General features: G+C 52.8%; 1 protein-coding gene across 2 annotated transcripts in view; it reads left to right on the top strand.

The window, feature by feature from the left end:
* The window catches only part of wdr81 (WD repeat domain 81), a 44,702-nt gene extending 28,349 nt beyond the window's left edge, over positions 1-16,353 (top strand). For both annotated transcript variants that reach the window (XM_078204897.1, XM_078204896.1), the window contains exons 4-11: positions 2,875-3,062; positions 4,413-4,594; positions 5,308-5,473; positions 6,525-6,675; positions 7,549-8,244; positions 11,220-11,365; positions 12,121-12,300; positions 13,998-16,353. In XM_078204897.1, the coding sequence (XP_078061023.1) occupies positions 2,875-3,062; positions 4,413-4,594; positions 5,308-5,473; positions 6,525-6,675; positions 7,549-8,244; positions 11,220-11,365; positions 12,121-12,300; positions 13,998-14,321 (2,033 nt within the window). In that variant the 3' untranslated portion in view covers positions 14,322-16,353. The remainder of the gene's footprint in view (positions 1-2,874; positions 3,063-4,412; positions 4,595-5,307; positions 5,474-6,524; positions 6,676-7,548; positions 8,245-11,219; positions 11,366-12,120; positions 12,301-13,997) is intronic.
* The last annotated feature ends 4,939 nt before the right edge of the window (positions 16,354-21,292 follow it).

Here is a 21,292-nt window from a genome sequence, read left to right as displayed (position 1 = left end):
GTATTCCACGGTAACCATGGTGATAGCAGGTCATAGCCTTGGCTGTATCTGGACTGACTGAAGCTCCAAAATCCTGTTGGTCCATCTATTTTTTAAAAGAACGAATCCTGTTGAAGTTTGGGAAGCGCACTTTCCCTCAACATGGGGACGGGATAGTGTTGCTGCTGTCTCACCCCCCCCCCCCCCTCCATTCTGTGAGCTAAATGAAATGGATTCAGAATTGCAGAAACTCTACATTTATCCGTTATTCTTAACACAGTCAGGCTGTTTGGCCCGTCTGGTCTGTTCTATATTGTTTATGCTTCACATGAGCCTGCTCGCATCTTATTTCTTCCAGTCCTAACCCCATCTCCTTCTGTTTCTTTCTCCCTCGTGTCTTTATCCACCTTCTCCCTAAATGTATCTACATCATTCCTCTTTGTGGGAGTGAGTTCCACGTTCTTCCCAGTCTCTGGGTACGGAAGTTCCTCCTGATTTCCCGGTTGGTTTATTAGTGACTGTCTTGTATTGATGGCCCCTGGTTCTGGTTGCCCCAACAAGTAAATGAAATGTCTCAAAATCCACCGTATCAAACTCTTTTATAATTTCTGAACCTTGATTTCAGAACCTCAGTCTTTCTCGTCTGAAGAGTGCCAATCTGTTCATTCCTTCCTCTGGGTTTTATCTCTGTGCTTCTGTTGTCTTTGTCAGTCTTTTTTGCGCCTCTGCAGAGCCTCGACATTCTTTGTGTAACACGAAGACTGGAACTGTTCCCATTGCTCCACGTGTGGTCAAACCAAGCTCCTGTAAAACCTCCAGCACCCTGGGAATGAATCTGTTTCAATGCCCGTGTGAACCTGGGTTGTGTCTTTCAGTGACTTCTGTATTTGTATCTCTCGATCCCATTTTAATAAATACAGGTGCCACGGTGGCACAGTGGTGAGCACTGCTGCCTCACAGCGCCAGGGACCTGGGTTTGATTCCTGGCTTGGGCCACTGTCTGTGTGGAGTTTGCACATTTTTCCTGTGTCTGCGTGGGTTTCCTCCGGGTGCTCCGGTTTCCTCCCACACTCCAAAGATGTGCAGGTTAAGTGGATTGGCCATGCGGAGTCATAGAATCCCTACAGTGCAAAAGGAGGCTATTTGGCCCATCGAGTCTGCACTGACTCTTGGGCAGAACATCTTACCCAGGTCATAGCCTCATAATCCCAGGTATTTGCCACTAATCCCCCTACACATGTTGGGTCACTAAGGGGCAATTTCGCATGGCCAATCAAAATTTACTGCAGAGTAAGATCAAGATCATAGATTCTATTCTATGAAATACCCTTTGTATTGCTGATGAACATAGAAACATAGAAGATAGGAACAAGAGGAGGCCATTTGGCCCTTCTGTGAACTCTGTGAGCGTGCATCATGACAGTATCTGTATCTCTGGATCCCTTGGCTCCTCTACCTTCTTCCAGACTCTTTATTTTTGAAGGAATATTTGACCTCAGTATTGTGACCAAACCATTTCACTTTATCAATTTCCAAATTTAACCATTAGTATGCTGCATCCCTGATATCAAGTCACACTTTATCTAAAATTGAAATGAACTTGCCAATGGCGAGGCCATGCTGCAGGTTTGTCAGTGTCCCCCTCTGTATCGGCTTTTGCTGTCAGCTGCAGATTTTCAGTGTTGTCGCTTCCCATTCCTGTGAGCAGACAGTTTAGCCTGGGTTAATGTAGCTGTGTGAGGCTCTGATAAACCAGATTCCTGGCAATACACCCCTTCCTCATTCCCTTCCACATGAACCTCTTGAATGTCAGTGACATTCTCATGGAATAACGGAGGTTGAGGGGTGACCTGATAGGAGTCTACAAGATTATGAGGGGCATGGACAGAGTGGATAGTCAGAAGCTTTTTCCCAGGGTGGAAGAGTCAATTACTCAGGGGCATAGGTTTAAGGTGCGAGGGGCAAAGTTTAAAGGAGATGTACGAGGCAGATTTTTTATACAGAGGGTGGTGGGTGCCTGGAACTCGCTGCTGGGGGAGGTAGTGGAAGCGGATACGATAGTGAGTTTTAAGGGGCATCTTGACAAATACGTGAATAGGATGGGAATAGAGGGATATGGTTCCCGGAAGGGTAGGGGGTTTTAGTTCAGATGGGCAGCAGGGTCGGTGCAGGCTTGGAGGGCCGAAGGGCCTGTTCCTGTGCTGTAATTTTCTTTGTTCTTTGTTTTTCTTTATTTCAGCATTTCCTTGGCTATTACTTTCCACAATTTACCCCAAACTCTTGCTCAATGCAGCAGTTCAGACGCAACTGTACCCCTCGTCTCTTTCTGTATCAACCACAAATCCTATTGTAACCAGCCCCTTTTTTAACTTGTTCCTGGGATGTGGGTGTCGCTGGCCAGGCCAGCATTTATTGCCCATCCCTAATTGCCCTTGAGAAATGGTGGTGATCCAATTAATCTGCTGCTCTTGTCAGTCTAGGTGGTAGAGGTTGTGGGTTTGGGAGATGCTGTCTAAGGAGCCTTGGTGAGTTGCTATGGTGCATCTTGTAGATGGTACACACGGCTGCCACTGTATCAGTGGGGGAGGGAGTGGGTGAACACACCATTCAATACTGAACTCTGAATAGTGTCAGGTATTGCTGGGGCTGGACAGTTGGGATTAAGTTTCTTGTTGCAGCTTGACTGTGTAGGAGAGAGAGGAGTTTTTCCAACACCTTGATGGAATATTTGATTAGCTCCGTGTTGAATTTGGGGAGGGGATGGAGTGGGAGCTCTGGACAGGGAGGGGCTGGAGCGGGACAAACTGAAGCACTGACATTCCTCTGATGTTTAACCCTCAGTGCCAGCTGAAATGATTGGAACGGATTAGAACATTGTCTTTCACATCCTCACAGGGTCTGAGAAACACCAGTTTGTGTCATCGGGCGATGAGAACGGGACTCGTGTTGGGAATATCTATGAGCGCCGGCCAGTGCTGGGAGATGTGATTGCGAGGCCGATTCTGGAATGTCTGATGTACGTGGCTCAGTTGTACGGGGAGCCAGTGCTTACGTATCAGTGCCTCACCTACATCGCCTACGTGGTAAGCTCAATGTGGGCAAGTTTGCAGCCTTCTCCCAAGCTGACTTTCAGCAATGTGTTGTGGTGAGAGTGTCTAGTGTCTCAGCTGATGCTCTGTCTAAGCCGTTGTATTGTGTTTTAATAGAAGATACTTCCTTTGGGTTTGCTTTCTCCGGTTACGCTGCAGTGTCCCTTACACTCTGTCCCTTTACCTGCCCATTGTCCTGGATGGACGGAGAGATTTAGTGAGTTTACTGGGATAGACTTGATCAAATCTCATTAGAAGTTGCAAGCTTTTCCTCTCGAGCTGATGCAGGTTCCCAATATAAACGGCAAATTTCACTGATAGAAACATAGGGAACAGGAGGATGCCATTCGGCCCTTCGAGCCTGCTCCACCATTCATTATAATCATGCCTGATCCCGCCTCCCCCCCATATTCGTTGGTCCCCTTCGCCTCAGGTGCTTTATCTAACTGCTTCCTGAAAACATTCAACATTTTAGCTTCAACTACATTCTGTGGTAGTGAATTCCACACATTCACCACCCTCTGGGTGAACATCCCAGAGAGATTCTTGGCAGCTTACATCAGACAGAATTTTACAATTGAGCCACATACTACTCTCCGAACCTATTATTATTCATTCATGGGATGTGGGTGTCGCTGGCGAGACCAGGATTTATTTCCCATCTCTAATTGCCCCTTGAGAGGGTGATGGTGAGCTGTCGCCTCTTGATCCGCTGCAGTCCATATGGTGTAGGTGCACCCACAGTGCTGTTAGGGAGGGAGTCCCAGGATTTTGACCCAGCGACCCAGTGAAGGAGCGACGATCTATTTCCCAGTCAGGATGGGGAGTGGCTTGAAGGAACTTCCTGGTGATGGTGTTGCCAGTAGATCAGTGAAATGATTCGAATGATGAGAACGAGCAAGGGGGAAATCCAATGTGATTGCGGGATGTGTGCGTGGGAGGGTCGGGGTGTGCACAGAGCACTAACAATGGACAGATAGAAAATAAAAACAAATGGAATGTGATCCTTTCTAAGGAGAGTTGAGGATACAGCTCCTCCCCCAACAGCCAGGGTTTGTCCTTTATCCAGGTGAATCTCCAGTTTATAGCCGAGTTATAACAAATGTACAATCATCACACAGCTATTCCTCTTCACTCTTTACTGCCACAAACAGGTTAAAGTTCACACGCACACCACTTGCCAATGACTATTGCAGTCACATGACCAAGGATGTCCCTTCACACACCTGGATTCTCTATTTGCTACATGTGGCTAGTTATCCATTGGACAAACCTGGGTGAGGGTAATTTCATCACTTTCTGTGGCCACAGGGATTAATGCTGCTCTGACCACTGACCCTGCAGGTTGGACCCAGCAACAGTTGGCGTTTGAACAGTCGGAAGGAGGCGGGATTGCTGTCTGGCGTTGTCCTCATGCAGAAGATCATTGTTTACCTCTCCGACACCACGTTAATGGATGTTCTACCCAAGATTAACCAGGATGTGCTTCTCCCAGTGCTGCAGGTGCTCACATCCCCACACACCAGGTGGGTCTAAAGCCCTTGAGATCCCCTTAGGGAACCCATCCCACTCTGTCCCGGAAGCTTTCATTAATTCACCTCCAGCACTGCTTCACAGAGCAGCACAGATTTAGACAGTAGACTTCACCCCGAGGAGGGGAGATTAACTGCAGCCAGGCACTGGGCGAATCTTCTGGAGTCTGTATGGGTCCCAGCATGGAAACTTCTGGGTAGTTTCAAAGAACATGGGCCGAGATCACCAGCTGTCCCCCAATTCACCAGTGACTGGGAGGGACCGAAACCTGCATAAGGTGTAAACTGCTGTGAGAAATGGGAAAAAGGCGATTGATAGGACAGTGTAGAGGGAGCTTTACTCTGCATCTAACCCCGTGCTGTACCTGTCCTGGGAGAATTTGATGGAGACAATGTAGAGGGAGCTTTACTCTGTATCTAACCCCGTGCTGTACCTGTCCTGGGAGTGTTTGATGGGGGACAGTGTAGAGGGAGCTTTACTCTGTATCTAACCCCATGCTGTACCTGTCCTGGGAGTGTTTGATGGGGACAGTGTAGAGGGAGTTTTGCTCTGCCAGTGGAGGTGTCTGTACTGTGATCAGAGCTGAAATAGAATGCATACTGTCCGGTTTGGGGTTTTTCTTCATCAGCTGCGATTCCCACCTTGACCCCAGCAGGGGCCTGGATTTGATGGGTATTTGTAACCAGTGTGTGTGTGTGTGTCTCAGTTTCCCCAGCAGAGCGCAGGCTCGCACCGTTCTCTGTGTGAAGACACTCAGCCTCATTGCGCTGGTGTGTCTGAGAATTGGACAGGAGATGGTCAGCCAGCACATGAGTGAGACACTGCGTCGATTCTTTCAGGGATTCTCTGTCCTCTCGGAGCTGAAGGAGCAGGTAGGATCCTGTCCAATAACATCCACTGCTGCTGCAGTTAATAACCAAGCTCGTATCACTCAGGGCTCGGAGTCAGAAAATCGTGGGTTTTAATCCCACCCCAGAGTCGCCAACACGAGTTGTGGCTGATATTCCCAGGGTCAGTGCTGAGGGAGTGCCGCACTGTCAGAGGGTCAGTGCTGAGGGAGTGCCGCACTGTCAGAGGGTCAGTGCTGAGGGAGTGCCGCACTGTCAGAGGGTCAGTGCTGAGGGAGTGCCGCACTGTCAGAGGGTCAGTGCTGAGGGAGTGCCGCACTGTCAGAGGGTCAGTGCTGAGGGAGTGCCGCACTGTCAGAGGGTCAGTGCTGAGGGAATGCCGCACTGTCAGAGGGTCAGTGCTGAGGGAGTGCCGCACTGTCAGAGGGTCAGTGCTGAGGGAGTGCCGCACTGTCAGAGGGTCAGTGCTGAGGGAGTGCCGCACTGTCAGAGGGTCAGTGCTGAGGGAGTGCCGCGCTGTCAGAGGGTCAGTGCTGAGGGAGTGCCGCGCTGTCAGAGGGTCAGTGCTGAGGGAGTGCCGCGCTGTCAGAGGGTCAGTGCTGAGGGAGTGCCGCGCTGTCAGAGGGTCAGTGCTGAGGGAGTGCCGCGCTGTCAGAGGGTCAGTGCTGAGGGAGTGCCGCGCTGTCAGAGGGTCAGTGCTGAGGGAGTGCCGCGCTGTCAGAGGGTCAGTGCTGAGGGAGTGCCGCGCTGTCAGAGGGTCAGTGCTGAGGGAGGTGCTGAGGCTGTGAAAGGGGTGATCGAAATGGAGTTTTTTATTTGTATCTGAAGCACGGTTACCTGAATGTCCGATTGCTGATTTGCTGTTTCCCATTTGGATTGTGTGGGATTCCTCTTTGTGAATGGATACTTTCCCGCTGTGTGTGTTCAGGGGAGTTGCCTTTCCCAGGGATTTCTCCTGGGGATTGACTCTTCCCACACTGTCTTTCCGAGCAGCAGTTTGTGCTGATGAAGTGTGAGGATTTTCTCTGCCCCTTGGGAATCCCGATGTTCCCTCTGATCCGTGTTGTCTCCACAGATGGGAGTGAGTGAAGATTCCAGACTCGGATTGGCTGGACTGTCCGACGGGGATGAGCTGTCCTGGGATCCTGCTGCTGTCGAGGAGCTGGAGGCGGTCTTCAGTCTCGAGATGGCTTACTCCGCCTACATCCCTTTCAACTGTCTGATTGGTGAGCGCTGGCTGGGGAAAGGGGGGCGGGAGGGGGGTCTGGCGGGTGGATGGGGGAGGGGTTCTGGCGGGTTGGTGGGGGAGGGGGTCTGGCGGGTGGGTGGGGGAGGGGGGGCTGGCGGGTGGGTGGGGGAGTGGGTGGCGGGTAGGTGGGGAAGGGGGAGTGGGTGGCGGGTAGGTGGGGAAGGGGGGCTGGTGGGTGGGTGGGGGAGGGGGGTGGCGGGTGGGTGGGGAGGGGGGGCTGGCAGCGGGTGGGTGGGGGGGAGCGGGTGGCAGGTAGGTGGGGGAGGGGGGCTGGCGGTTGGGTGGGTGAGGAGGGGGGCTGGTGGGGGGTGGGTGGGTGGAAAGGGGCTGGTGGGGGGGTTATTGGGTGGGGAGGGGCTGGCGGGGGAAAGGGAGACTGGTGGGTGGGGAGGTTAGTTGGGCGGGTGGGGGAGGAACTGGTGGGTGGGGAGGTAAGTTGGGTGGGTGGGGGGGGGGGGTGGGTGGGGGGAGGGGGGTGCTGGCAGGTGGGTGGGGGTGTGTGACTGGCATCGAATCGTTGAGGTCCGTACTGCTGATTGGGAGAGGAGTCTCCGAGGAGCTTGTGAAGGGCTCACTCAATGGTGAGCTGTTTCCTGCTTCTACCCCTATTCTCACTCTCCATTTCTGAAGGGAATTTGTATTGTGAGCACCTCGATCTCCCGATAACACTTTGTGTTGAGTTTGTTTTTTCCCAACTCTTTCTCTCTCTCCCTCCCTCCCCCTTTTCCGTCTCTCTCCTCTTTCTCCTGTGTCTCCGTCTATTTTCTCTCTCTGGGAGGGTGGGTGTTAAAATTCCAAACATGCTGCCTGCCATGGTGGCTTTGACCCTTGACTTCTTTTCTGTTGGCAGGAGACTCCATCATTAAGAAGGTTTTGTGGAACCACGATCAGGTGTGGAAGCTGGTGACACTGTACCAGGAAACAGTCAGTGCACAGAGTCCCGAATCGCCACGCCTAACCTCTCCAGAGAGCCAGCAGGGGGGAGGCTTTGCCCTCTCTGTGCGGGACGGTCTGTTGGCAGACGACCGAGTGACTGGGACATTTGGGAGTGTGACAGTGGGAAATCGCATTGAGATCCCGCAGGATACCACATCGATGGGTCATCACCCAGCTCAGGTGAATCAGTGTCCCAACACGCTGACTCTTGCAGGGTCGCAGGAGGATGGTTCCCTGAAACAGGAGCTCCCTCGCAGTGCGAGGATGCTGTGTGGGAACTGGCTGGCGTATTGGCAATATGAGATTGGTTTGAGTCAGCACGATACACGCTTCTATTTCCATCAAATCAGACTGCAGCATTTCACTGGCCACTCGGGTACTGTCAAATGCCTGTCGACTTTGAGCGGTGAGGATTTCTTCCTGAGTGCCAGCCGGGACAAGACCGTGCGACTGTGGCCTCTCTATAACTACGGTGATGGCACCAGAGAGATGGAGCCACGGCTAACCTACTCGGAGCACAGGAAGTCTGTTTTCTACGTCCAACAGGCTGAGGCCCTCCAGCAGGTGGTGAGCTGTGATGGTTCAGTCCACCTCTGGGACCAGTTCACAGGTAAGATAAAACAGCTTCACAAGGTTCAATCAATGATCAAGAACCGACTGACAGTGAACTGCCATCCCCTACTCTCTGCTAAGCACAAGTGGGTGTTAGTTTCTGCTCCCAGTTCCAGAGGAGGTGAGAGGAATTCACTTTAGCTCCTTCCTTCAGATCAAAACCCTGTGTAAATGTGTGCGGGCGCGCCAAACTGGGCCTCGCCTGCCTGAGCCCGCTGCATGTTTGTTTGTATGAGAAGCTACACACGCTCTGGTGAAGAGGAGGTTTTGTGCAGGTGTGTGTGTGTGCACGCATTTCTGTCTGAGGTCAGGATCGGTTTGTGGATAAATGTGAGGTTATCCACTTTGAGAGTAAAAACCGGAAGGCAGATTATTATCTTTCAATTAAGCGAGGGGAATGTGCAATGAGACCTGGGAGTCCTTGTACACCAGTCACTGAAGGTAAGCATGCAGGTGCAGCAGGCGGTAAAGGCAGCAAATATGTTGGCCTTCATTGCGAAAGGTTTCGAGTACAGGAGCAGGGATGTGCTGTTGCAATTATACAGGGCCTTGGTGAGGCCACACCTAGAGTATTGTGTGCAGTTTTGGTCTCCTTTTCTGAGGAAGGATGTTCTTGCTCTCGAGGGAGTGCAGCGAAGGTTTACCAGGCTGATTCCGGGGATGGCGGGACTGATGTACGAGGAGAGATTGAGCTGGTTTGAATGATATTTGCTGGAGTTCAGAAGAATATGGGGGGATTTCATAGAAACGGGGTTGGGTGGGTGAGGGGGTGCTGGGGGGGCCGGGTGGGGGGGTTTGAGGGGGCGTTGGGAGGGCTGGGTGGGTGGGGGGGTTAAGGGGGTCTGGGTGGGTGGGGGTGTTGAGGGGGCACTGGGTGGGTGGGGGGGTTAAGGGGGGTCTGGGTGGGTGAGGGGTTGAGGGGGCACTGGGTGGGTGGGGTGTTGAGGCGGCACTGGGTGGGTGGGGGGTTAAGGGGGCCTGGGTGGGTGAGGGGTTGAGGGGGGGCTGGGTGGGTGGCGGTTGAGGGGGCACTGGGTGGGTGGGGGGTTGAGGGGGGGGCTGGGTGGCTGGGGGTGTTGAGGGGGGGGCTGGGTGGGTGGGGGTGTTGAGGGGGGGGCTGGGTGGGTAGGGGGTTGAGGGGGCACTGGGTGGGTGGGGTGTTGGGGGGGCTGGGTGGGTGGGGGTGTTGAGGGGGGGGCTGGGTGGGTGGGGGTGTTGATGGGGGGGCTGGGTGGGTGGGGGTGTTGATGGGGGGGCTGGGTGGGTGGGGGTGTTGAGGGGGGGGCTGAGTGGGTGGGGGTGTTGAGGGGGGGGCTGGGTGGGTGGGGGTGTTGAGGGGGGGGCTGGGTGGGTGGGGGTGTTGAGGGGGGGGCTGGGTGGGTGGGGGTGTTGAGGGGGGGGCTGGGTGGGTGGGGGTGTTGAGGGGGGGGCTGGGTGGGTGGGGGTGTTGAGGGGGGGGCTGGGTGGGTGAGGGGTTGGGGGGGGCTGGGTGGGTGAGGGGTTGGGGTGGGGCTGGGTGGGTGGGGGTTGATGCAGGATTCGGGGTGCGAGGTTTGGGGTAATGCGCTGCTTAATGTTCCAGTTCTAATTGGCTGGATGTCAATCTGAATTCCACTCAGTGCTGTCCTGGAGTCTGCCAGGAGAGACCCTCAGCGAGTCAGAGGCTGTGAGGCGGAGGGGGGGAGGAGGGGGCATGGTGTGGATGGAGGTGTGTAGTGGGGGGGAGGAGGGGTTCTGGGGGAGTGGGGGGGGGGGAGAGGGGGGTGGGCTGTTTGGGGAGTTGTGGGGGATGGGCTGTGCGGGGGGGAATGGGGGTGGGCTGTTTGGGGAGTTGTGGGGGATGGGCTGTGGGGGGGGGATGGGGGGGGGCTGTGGGGGGGGAGGGGGGTGGGCTGTGGGGGGGGGGAGGGGGGTGGGCTGTGGGGGGGGGATGGGGGTGGGCTGTGGGGGGGGGGATGGGGGTGGGCTGTGGGGGGGGGGATGGGGTGGGCTGTGGGGGGGGGGATGGGGTGGGCTGATGGGGGGGGGATGGGGGTGGGCTGTGGGGGGGGGGAGGGGGGTGGGCTGTGGGGGGGGAGGGGGTGGGCTGTGGGGGGGGAGGGGGTGGGCTGTGGGGGGGGAGGGGGTGGGCTGTGGGGGGGGGAGGGGGTGGGCTGTGGGGGGGGGAGGGGGTGGGCTGTGGGGGGGGGAGGGGGTGGGCTGTGGGGGGGGGAGGGGGTGGGCTGTGGGGGGGGGAGGGGGGGCTGTGGGGGGGGGAGGGGGGCTGTGGGGGGGGGAGGGGGGTGGGCTGTGGGGGGGGAGCTGTTTGGGGAGTTCTGGGGGGTGGGCTGTGGGGGGGGAGCTATTTGGGGAGTTCTGGGGGATGGGGGTGGGCTGTTTGGGGAGTTCTGGGGGATGGGCTGTGGGGGCGGGATGGGGGTGGGCTGTGGGGGGGGGAGGGGGGTGGGGGGAGGGGGGTGGGCTGTGGGGGGGGGGGGGGGGGTGGGCTGTGGGGGGGGGAGGGGGTGGGCTGTGGGGGGGGGAGGGGGTGGGCTGTGGGGGGGGGGGGAGGGGGGGCTGTGGGGGGGGAGGGGGGGCTGTGGGGGGGGAGGGGGGTGGGCTGTGGGGGGGGGAGCTGTTTGGGGAGTTCTGGGGGGTGGGCTGTGGGGGGGGTGGGGTTGGGCTGTGGGGAGGGAGCTATTTGGGGAGTTCTGGGGGATGGGGGTGGGCTGTTTGGGGAGTTCTGGGGGGTGGGGGTGGGCTGTTTGGGGAGTTCTGGGGGATGGGCTGTGGGGGGGGGGGGGGTTGGGCTGTGGGGGGGGAGCTATTTGGGGAGTTCTGGGGGATGGGCTGTGCGCGCTGGATGCGGGAATGGGCTGTGTGCGTTCTCAGCCTCTTTCTGTGGAGGTTCAGATCTCCAGGGGTTCATTAATCCGAACCCCAGCAGTCCCTGTTCCGAACGCAATCCCGGACTTTCCCAGTTGTCTTTTCCAGGGAAGACGATCAGGATTTTTGATGCCTTTGACTCTCGGAATCCAGTCACTGCTGTCACCTCAATGCCGGCTCCTCAGTGCAGTGTCATCACTGGAACAGCGGACTCCATGCTCCACTTCATCGACCCGAGGAAACCAGGACTCCAGGTAACTTAACACTGCACACAACCCCTAAATTGTCAAGCCTCCCTCTTGCCTGCACTCAAGCTCGGAACTGAGGGAGTGCCGCACTGTCAGAGGGTCAGTACTGAGGGAGTGCCGCACTGTCAGAGGGTCAGTACTGAGGGAGTGCCGCACTGTCAGAGGGTCAGTACTGAGGGAGTGCCGCACTGTCAGAGGGTCAGTACTGAGGGAGTGCCGCACTGTCAGAGGGTCAGTACTGAGGGAGTGCCGCACTGTCAGAGGGTCAGTACTGAGGGAGTGCCGCACTGTCAGAGGGTCAGTACTGAGGGAGCGCCGCACTGTCAGAGGGTCAGTACTGAGGGAGTGCCGCACTGTCAGAGGGTCAGTACTGAGGGAGTGCCGCACTATCAGAGGGTCAGTACTGAGGGAGCGCCGCACTGTCACAGGGTCAGTACTGAGGGAGTGCCGCACTGTCAGAGGGTCAGTACTGAGGGAGCGCCGCACTGTCACAGGGTCAGTACTGAGGGAGTGCCGCACTGTCAGAGGGTCAGTACTGAGGGAGTTGCTGGGTTAATGAAGCAGTGTGTCTGTTCCTAGGCAGTGTGTTGTGATATTGTGGAGTTTGGGGTGTTGTAACGGGCAGTGTTGTTTTGTGCAGTGATGTGTCGCCCTGTCTCAGTGTCTTCTGCTGTGGAGTTTGCAGTTGAGGCAGGTTTGATGAGGTGAATATTTAGTTTGGGGCTTCCCGGACATCACCATTTTTGGGGTTTGTTTTGCAGCACGAATTCAGACTGAACATGAGTGTGACGGCGGGACTGATTCGCTGCCTGGCCGTCAGTCCCAGTGGCCGCACCGTCGCCGTGGGATTCTCCTCCGGATACATTTACCTGCTCGACACTCGGACTGGTTTGATCATGAGAGTGTGGCAAGCCCATGACAGTGACATCCTTCAACTCAAGGTAGGCAGAGAGCCTCATCGCTGACCCCTGGGGGTGTGCGGGGGGTGGTTGTGTGGGGAGGGTACACAGTCGGTGGGGTGGGGAGAGGAAGCCGTGGACGTGGGGGAGACATGGTCGCGGGGGTGGGAGGCAGTCGCTGCATACTGGCTTCTGACACAGGTGGGACAAGGCCTCTCAATACCAGTCTCCTGATCACTAAGTCCAGGCTCAGGCTGGTTAGTTTGGCACAGCCTCTGCCAGCTGTCCTCCTTCCTGAGGGTGTGGCGCGCACAACCCCCCAGTCTGACTGAGTCTCTGAGTGCGTGGCTCTGTGTCCGTGACCTGTGAAGGTCAATGATTCCAGGACATCTCTTGGCCTCAGCCAGGTCACTGAGTTTGAACAGAGCACCTGCTTATTGCTGAGGCTCTGGGGGTTGAGGGGAGACGGCAGGAGGTTTGAGTGGGTGCAGTGGGACCGGGCTGTCTGCTCCCTGAATCATAGAATCATAGAAACCCTACAGTGCAGAAGGAGGCCATTCGGCCCATCGAGTCTGCACCGACCACAATCCCACCCAGGCCCTACCCCCACATATTTACCCGCTAATCCCTCTAACCTACGCATTTTAGGATTCTAAGGGGCAATTTTTAACCTGGGCAATTTTTAACCTGGCCAATCAACCTAACCTGCACATCTTTGGACTGTGGGAGGAAACCGGAGCACCCGGAGGAAACCCACGCAGACACGAGGAGAACGTGCAAACTCCACACAGACAGTGACCCGAGCCGGGAATCGAACCCAGGACCCTGGAGCTGTGAAGCAGCAGTGCTAACCACTGCGCTACCGTCCCTGCACTGGCATTCTACCCGGAATCGCTCCCTGCTGCTGCCCAGGGATAGAACAGGGAAATGCGACTGTGAATTGCAGCACAGAGAGCTAGCATGGACTCAATGAACCGAATGGCCACCTCCTGTGTTGTAAATGACTATGCCTGGAATGGTATGTGGGCACAGAGCAGATGGCAAGTTTCCTTCTCTAAAGGGCATTAGTGAATCAGTTGGGTTATTAACGGAGTTGCCAGTTGTTGCAGACATTCCATTCGGATCAAATGATTCATTGATTCCGTTTCTCAATTTGTGCTGAGTGGGATTGGAAATTTCTCACATTTGACCTCGTGTGCAGCTCCAATCGCACCGGTTCCCGGTTACAGTTTGCAGTATTCCAGGCTGGCGAGGGTTAACAGAGTTGTGTTTGTGTTCTGTGGGCCAGTGCGTGGGTGAGGAGTGTTTTTATTTGGGCTAAAGTTTCACAGAAGGGTAAACATGGCAGTGGGAGTCAGGATGGTGACTGCCCCCGGGGGTCAGTGGCCTCGCTGAGTGTCCCATCCCATCTCTGCTCTTCACCAGGGAGTTTAACCCAAACCCCAGCCCTGTGGAGCCCCTCCATCCCTGCAGCATCTGCCAAGGCCAAATAAATGTACATGTTTAAAACTAACAGAATCTGAGCCACCAGCCTGGAATCTCCCCTCTAAACCTCTCCTCCTCCTCTATCTTCCAAACCTTTACAAATCTTCTAATCTGCTCCTCTGACTCAGTGAGGGATAGCTTGGTTGGGAATGCTCTTGTCAAACTCTTTGGGGGATTGTGCTGCTTTACAGATGCTATGTAAATGCAGGTAGTTGTTGCTGCCACTCATTCCTTTCTCCTTTTCCTTTGGACAGACTGCGGAGGGGAATGTTGTGGTCAGTTCCTCCACTGATCACTGTCTTACCATCTGGAAGGAATCTGAACAGAAAGCTGTCCACCATTACCGCTCGCCCTCCGACCCTGTGCACATTTTCGATCTGCACAGTAATGAGATTGTGGCTGGCACAGTGGCCAATCGCATTGGCATCTACTCATTGGTGGACACCTCAGTCCCTGCTTCCATGAACAAACTGAGCTCCGAAAATTTCCGTGGGACTCTGACAAGCCTGGGGATCCTTCCCGCCAAGAGGTTGCTCCTTCTAGGCTCTGACAATGGAGTGATCAGGCTTCTCGCTTAGCCCCGCGCCTGCTTTTGAAGGCTAGAGGATTATTTAACCTTCACTCACCAAACAAGCAATCAGCAAGCTTCCCCTCGATCAAACACACTTGGGTTCCAGTGATGAGCACAGAGTTACTTGAGTGATGGTGTTCTTGGCTGACCAGTCAACCCTCCCCCAGTCCCAGAACTGATGCAAGTTTTGGTGTTTTCAGACTAGCTTTTTTTATATATACCATACCGTGAATCTGCCAACCAGATTTCTCTGTCCAGACCTGCTGGAGGGAGAGAGAGAGAGAGAGGAATATTTTTCCAGGATTTTAAATCATCCAGTCAGCCAAGAAACTCTGGGATTTTTTTTAGAAGTTTCTATCTTCATTGCTCCTTTTGTTTCTGCATTTTGAACCTTCAGTCAGACAGTGCTCGGCCAAGGCGATGGCAGTCATCGGAGGTTTCTGAAGATTTGGTGCTAGTGATTTTCTTCCAGGAATATTTCTTCACTCGCTATCTGAACACTCAGCTGAAGGGAGGAATCTCCTGTCTCAGTGCCTTGGTTAAACCCCCCTCTTTGCCCAGGATCCCCTGACTGTCACAGCAGCTTGGAGTGTGGGGAGGGGGAGCTGTGTTGATGGATGTGGGGCTGATGGTGTGAGGGCAGTGCCCCCCCCCCCCCCCCCCCCAACCTGTTTGGGGCTGTTTTGCACCCGTTGCTACTTGCCCTGTTACTGGGCAGGTGAAAGGGCGTCGGCCACAGTCTGAGGGTGACTGTCCCTGAGAGTGTTTCACTGCCCCAGCCACCTGAGTCCAGCTATCCCACAATGTAACTGGGGAGTGGGGGCAAGAATCTGCCTTTCTGTCCCTCCCTGTGTTCTGTGAGGCTGGTGTGTGGGCAGGGGCAGGGTGGTACGAAGGGGGCGGGTGTCACTATGTCCCAGACCCACGTTAACACGCTTGGTCAGCACTAACACACATTAACCAGCCAATCGAGAGAGACCTCGAGCAGACCCTTAACTAACAATCAATCTCAGGAAGATGTTCAGGTTAAAATTTGAGGTGTAAATAATGGAGCGACTGAGACCTGACTGGGTCACAATGCCCAAAGGAAGGAGGCAGGGGTAACTGAGGGCAGTTGGTGAGTGGTAGCAGTATTTCCCTGTCCTATAGTAGTTAGGAACAGGCAGGTTTATCGGTAACCGTGTTAAAGTGGTGAATACCTTTTATTCCAGTTCAGATCACAATGTTGTTTTAAGAGAGATATTCTGTTTTTTTTTGTATAATTTGAATCAATTGAAATATCTTGACTGTTAAAATCTCGAACTGCAGACTGTGCAAAGGGACACAGTGCCCTCAGCAAACTGTCAAACACCCATCCCACGCTGGCTCTTTGCTTGGTCCACAGTCAGGGTGCAAGGTGCTGAGGGGCTTGTCGCCTGCAGCCCCTTCGCTGTGAATTGAGGGCCTGAGCTCTTACACAAAGGTGTAAAATGGTGTTTCCCTTTCCGTTCTCCTTGCCCACCTTCCCCACCCCGTCCTGTCTCTCCGTTCTCCCTCCCCTGTCAGTGTTTGGATGGGATGACCAGGGTCGGGGAGCAGATTTGATTTAAGATTTGCGATGAATTGGAGCTGGATTTTCTCGAAGCCTCATCAGGAAATTCCCACTACACCCATTAACAGTGGAGGCTAAAATAGCACCCCACCCCCAGCACCAGAGCACGGTGAACGCCCCCCCACTTCGCCCCAGCACCAGAGCAGGCGTGTCCCCCGCCCCCCGCCAGTCCTCTGGCTGGACACCGACAGGGTGAGGGGGCAGGTTTGGGGTATCTGTGGGGCTGGAGAAGAATGAATGGGGTTAAAGGTGAGGCTGACAGATGTCAGGGTGATGGGGTTCAGGGAGCAGCCTCTGACGGGGGGTACAGCTGATGATCTTTGTGCGTTCTCATGCCTGTTCCATGAGTTGAAGCCAGTCCCAGCTGCAAGCACACAGGAACCTCGCAGAGACAGAGCATGGATTGGTGTGTAGCTGTGAATATTTATAAATAAACCATCTTGAAAGCAGTGCGTGTGTCTGTGTGCTGTTTGTCATGGCTGCTTGGTGGGGGTTGGATGTGGAGAGCTGGGGTTTGATGAGGGGTGTGCAGACGAGGCTCGGAGAAGGGTGCGAGGGGGGATGGAGTTTGCAAGCAGGCTTGCTGAGAGGTGGGGCTCTGGTTGTAAGGAGGCACGGACCTCAATCTAATCAGCATTACTGTTACAGCAAGAGTGGATATAATTGCCGCACTGAGGGTCAGTGCTGAGGGAGTGCCGCACTGTCAGAGGGTCAGTGCAGAGGGAGTGCCGCACTGTCAGAGGGTCAGTGCAGAGGGAGCACTGCACTGCTCACTGTTCATGTCCAAATATAGCAAGATCTGGCCAATATCCAGGCTTGGGCTGACAAGTAACATTCGTGCCACACAAATGCCAAGTAATGACCATCTCCAACAAGTGAGGGTCTAACCATCGCCTCTTCACATTCAATTGCATTGCCTTTGCTGAATCCCCCACTATCAACATCTTTGGGGGTTACCATTGACCAGAAACTGAACTGGACTAGCCATATAAATACTGTGGCTACAGGAGCAGGTCAAAGGCTGGGAATCCTGCAGTGAGCAACTCACCCCCTGACTCCCCAAAACCTATTCACCATCTCCAAGGCACAGTCAGGAGTGTGATGGAATACTCCCCACTTGCCTGGATGGGTGCAGCTCCAACACCACTCGAGAAGCTCAACACCATCCAGGACAGAGCAGCCTGGTTCGATTGCCACCCCTTCCACAAACATTCACTTCCTCCATCACCGACATACAGTAGCAGCAGTGTGTACCATCTATACGATGCAGCTCACCAAGGTTCCTTTGGCTGCACCTTCCAAACCCACGACTGCTACCATCTAGAAGGACACGAGGAGACACTATCACCTGCAGGTTCCCCTCTGAGTCACTCACCATCCTGATTTAGAAATATATTGCCGTTCCTTCACTGTCACTGGGTCAAAGTCCTGGCAGTTCCTCCCTAACAGCACGATGGGTGTACCTACACCAACGGTGGTTATGAACATATCAATTAGGAGCGGGAGTAGGCCACTCGGCCCCTTGAGCCTGTTCTGCCTTTCAATATGGTCATGGCTGATTTGATTTTAAGCTCAACTCCACATTCCTGCTTATTCCTGGCAACCTTTCACCCCCTTGTTATTCAAGAATCTATCTAGCTCTGCCTTAAAAATATTCAAAGACTCGCCTTCCACAGCCTTTTGAGGAAGAGAGTTCCAAAGACAACCGTCATAGAGGTTTACAGCATGGAAACGGGCCCTTCGTCCCAACTTGTCCATGCTACCCTTTTTTTAACCACTAAGCTGGTCCCAATTGCCCGCATTTGGCCCATATCCCTCTATACCCATCGTACCCATGTAACTGTCTAAATGCTTCTTAAAAGACAAAATTGTACCCGCCGCTACTACTACCTCTGGCAGCTCGTTCCAGACACTCACCACCCTCTGTGAAAAAAGTGCACCTCTGGACCCTTTTGTATCTCTCCCCTCTCACCTTAAACCTATGTCCTCTAGTTTTAGACTCCTCTACCTTTAGGAAAAGATATTGACTATCTAACTGATCTATGCCCCTCATTATTTTATAGATCTCTATAAGATCACCCCTAAGTCCAGGGAAAAGAGTCCCTGTCTATCCAGCCTCTCCTTATAACTCAAGCCATCAAGTCCTGGTAGCATCCTAGTAAATCTTTTCTGCACTCTTTCTAGTTTAGTAATATCCTTTCTATAATAGGGTGACCAGAACTGTACACAGTATTCCAAGTGTGGCCTTACCAATGTCTTGTACAACTTCAACAAGACGTCCCAACTCCTGTATCCAATGTTCTGACCAATGAAACCAAGTATGCCGAATGTCTTCTTCACCACTCTGTCCACCTGTGACTCCACTTTCAAGGAGCTATGAATCTGTACCCCTAGAACTCTTTGTTCTATAACTCTCCCCAACAACCTACCATTAACTGAGTAAGTCCTGCCCTGGTTCCGTCTACCAAAATGCATCACCTCGCATTTGTCTAAATTAAACTCCATCTGCCACTCATCAGTCCACTGGCCCAATTGATCAAGATCCCGTTGCAATTGGAGATAACTTTCTTCACTGTCCACCATGCCACCAATCATGATGTCATCTGCAAACTTACTACCCATGCCTCCTATATTCTCATCCAAATCATTAATATAAATGACAAATAACAGTGGACCCAGCACCGATCCCTGAGACACAGCGCTGGTCACAGGCCTCCAGTTTAAAAAAACATCCCTCTACAACCACCTTTGAAGCCAATTTTGTGTCCATTTAGATACCTCACCCTGGATCCCGTGAGATTTAACCTTGTACAACATCCTACCATGCAGTACCTTGTCAAAGGCCTTGCTAAAGTCCATGTCGACAACATCAACTGCACTGCCCTCATCTACCTTCTTGGTTACCCTTTCAAAAAACTCAATCAAATTTGTGGGGCATGATTTTCCACTCTCAAAACCATGCTGACTGTCCCTAATCAGTCCTTGCGTCTCTAAATGCCTGCAGATCCTGTCTCTCAAAATACCTTCCAACAATTTACCCACCACAGATGTTAGGCTCACGGGTCTGTAGTTCCCAGGCTTTTCCCTGCACCTCTTAAACAAAGGCACAACATTTGCCACCCTCCAATCTTCAGGCACCTCACCTGTGACTATCGATGATTCAAATATCCCTGCTAGGGGACCCGCAATTTCCTCCCTAGCTTCCCACAACATCCTGGGATACACTTCATCAGGGCCCAGGGATTTATCTACCTTGATGCGCTTTAAGACTTCCAGCACCTCCTTCTCTGTAATATGTACACTCCTCAAGACATCACTATTTATTTTCCCAAGTTCCCTAACATTCATGCTTTTCTCAACAATAAACACTGATGAGAAATATTCATTTAGGATCTCATCCATCTCTTGTGGATCTGTACACAGATAATCTTGTTGATCCTTAAGAGGCCCTACTCGCTCCCTGGTTACTCTTTTGCCCCTTATGTATTTGTAAAAGCTCTTTGGATTCTCCTTTGCCTTATCTGCCAAAGCAATCTCGTGTCCCCTTTTTGCCCTCTTGGTTTTCTCTTAACTGTACTTTTACACCCTCTATACTCTTCAAGGGATTCACTTGATCGCAGCTGCCTGTGCATGTCATGTGTCTCCTCCTTCTTCTTGACCAGGGCCTCAATATTCCCAGTCATCCAAGGTTCTCTACTTCTACAAACCTTGCCCTTCACTCTAAAAGGAATGTGTTTACCCTGAACCCTGGTTAACACACTTTTGAAAGCCTCCCACTTACCAGACATCCCTTTGTCTTCCCACAGACTCCCCCAATTAACTTTTGAAAGTTCCTTGTCTAATATCATCAAAATTGGCCTTGCCCCAATTTATAATTTTAACTTTTGGGCCAGACCTATCGTTCTACATAACTATCTTAAAACTAATGGAATTATAGTGCCAAAGTGATCCCTCACTAACACTTCTGTCACCTGCCCTTCCTTATTTCCCAAGAGGAGGTCAAGTTTTGCCCTCTCTCTAGTCAGGCCATCCACATACTGAATGAGAAATTCCTCCTGAATACACTCAACAAATTTCTCTCCATCCAAGCCCCTAATACTATGGCTGTCCCAGGCAATGTTGGGAAAGTTAAAATCCCCTACCATTACAAACCTATTTTTCTTGGAGCTATCTGTAATCTCCTTACATATTTGCTCCTCAATTTCTCACTGACTGAAAAATTCTCTTCATTTCTGCCTTAAATGAGCGACCCCAGATTTTTAAACTGTGAACCCTAGTTCTAGATTCTTTCAAGAAGGTGGCTCACCACCTTCTCTTGGGCAATTCGGAATGGGCAATGCTGGCTTTTCTCACATTCTGCTCTTATATAAGCTGCCACTGCCTGCTCTGCCCAAGACCGCAAGGAACTACAAAAGATTGTGAACGTAGCCCAATCCATCACGCAAACCAGCCTCTCATCCATTGACTCTGTCTACACTTCCCGCTGCCTCGGCAAAGCAGCCAGCATAATTAAGGACCCCACGCACCCCAGAGGTCATGTACCAACCGACTCAAGAACAGCTTCTTCCCTGCTGCAGTCAGACTTTTGAATGGACTTACCTTGCATTAAGTTGATCTTTCTCTACATCCTAGCTATGACTGTAGCACTACATTCTGCACTCTCTCCTTTCCTTCTCTATGAACAGTATGCTTTGTCTGTATAGCGCGCAAGAAACAATACTTTTCACTGTATGTTAATACATGTGACAATAATAAATCAAATCAAAGATACTCACTTTGACTGGGGAACAAGATGAATACAGTCTGGTGCAGCAAATCTTTCTGGGTGAAGGGGACCTGGGGCCTCACACGATATCTGAAATTGAGACTGGACCACTCGGGGGGGGGGGGGAGGAGGAGAGGGAGGGGCGGGGGGTCCTCTGCCATCACTGTTGGGCCTGTACTTGCTGTCAGGGATCCCCAATACAATAACTTGCATTTATATATCAGCTTTAACCACAGTAACACAGTACAAGGTGCTTCAAAGGCAGGCAAATTAAATAAGATTTGACACGGAGATATTAGGACAGGAGCTGTTAAAAAGTGTCATGAAGGAGAAAAGAGAATTCAGGCAGCAATCTCTGAGGGTTGTGGAGGAGATTACAGTGACAGGCAGGAGAGGGGGCATGTGTGAGGTTAAGGAGGGATTTGAAAATGAGGCATTTGATTAATATAATTTAATTCTGATCCTAAGACACAATATTTTCCACTGTGCACTAATAGAGGTGACAATAATAAAATCAAATCGAAACATTTCAATCAGGGCAATCTATCGCCATTATTTAAAGGTCTTTTTGGAATTGATTTAAGGCTTGTCTTCTCAATGGGTTAGTGAAGGTTCAGACCAG

This window comes from Mustelus asterias, unplaced genomic scaffold (genome assembly GCF_964213995.1).
Source record: "Mustelus asterias unplaced genomic scaffold, sMusAst1.hap1.1 HAP1_SCAFFOLD_499, whole genome shotgun sequence".
Lineage (NCBI taxonomy): Eukaryota > Metazoa > Chordata > Chondrichthyes > Carcharhiniformes > Triakidae > Mustelus > Mustelus asterias.
This window is presented reverse-complemented; position numbering and strand designations above follow the sequence as displayed.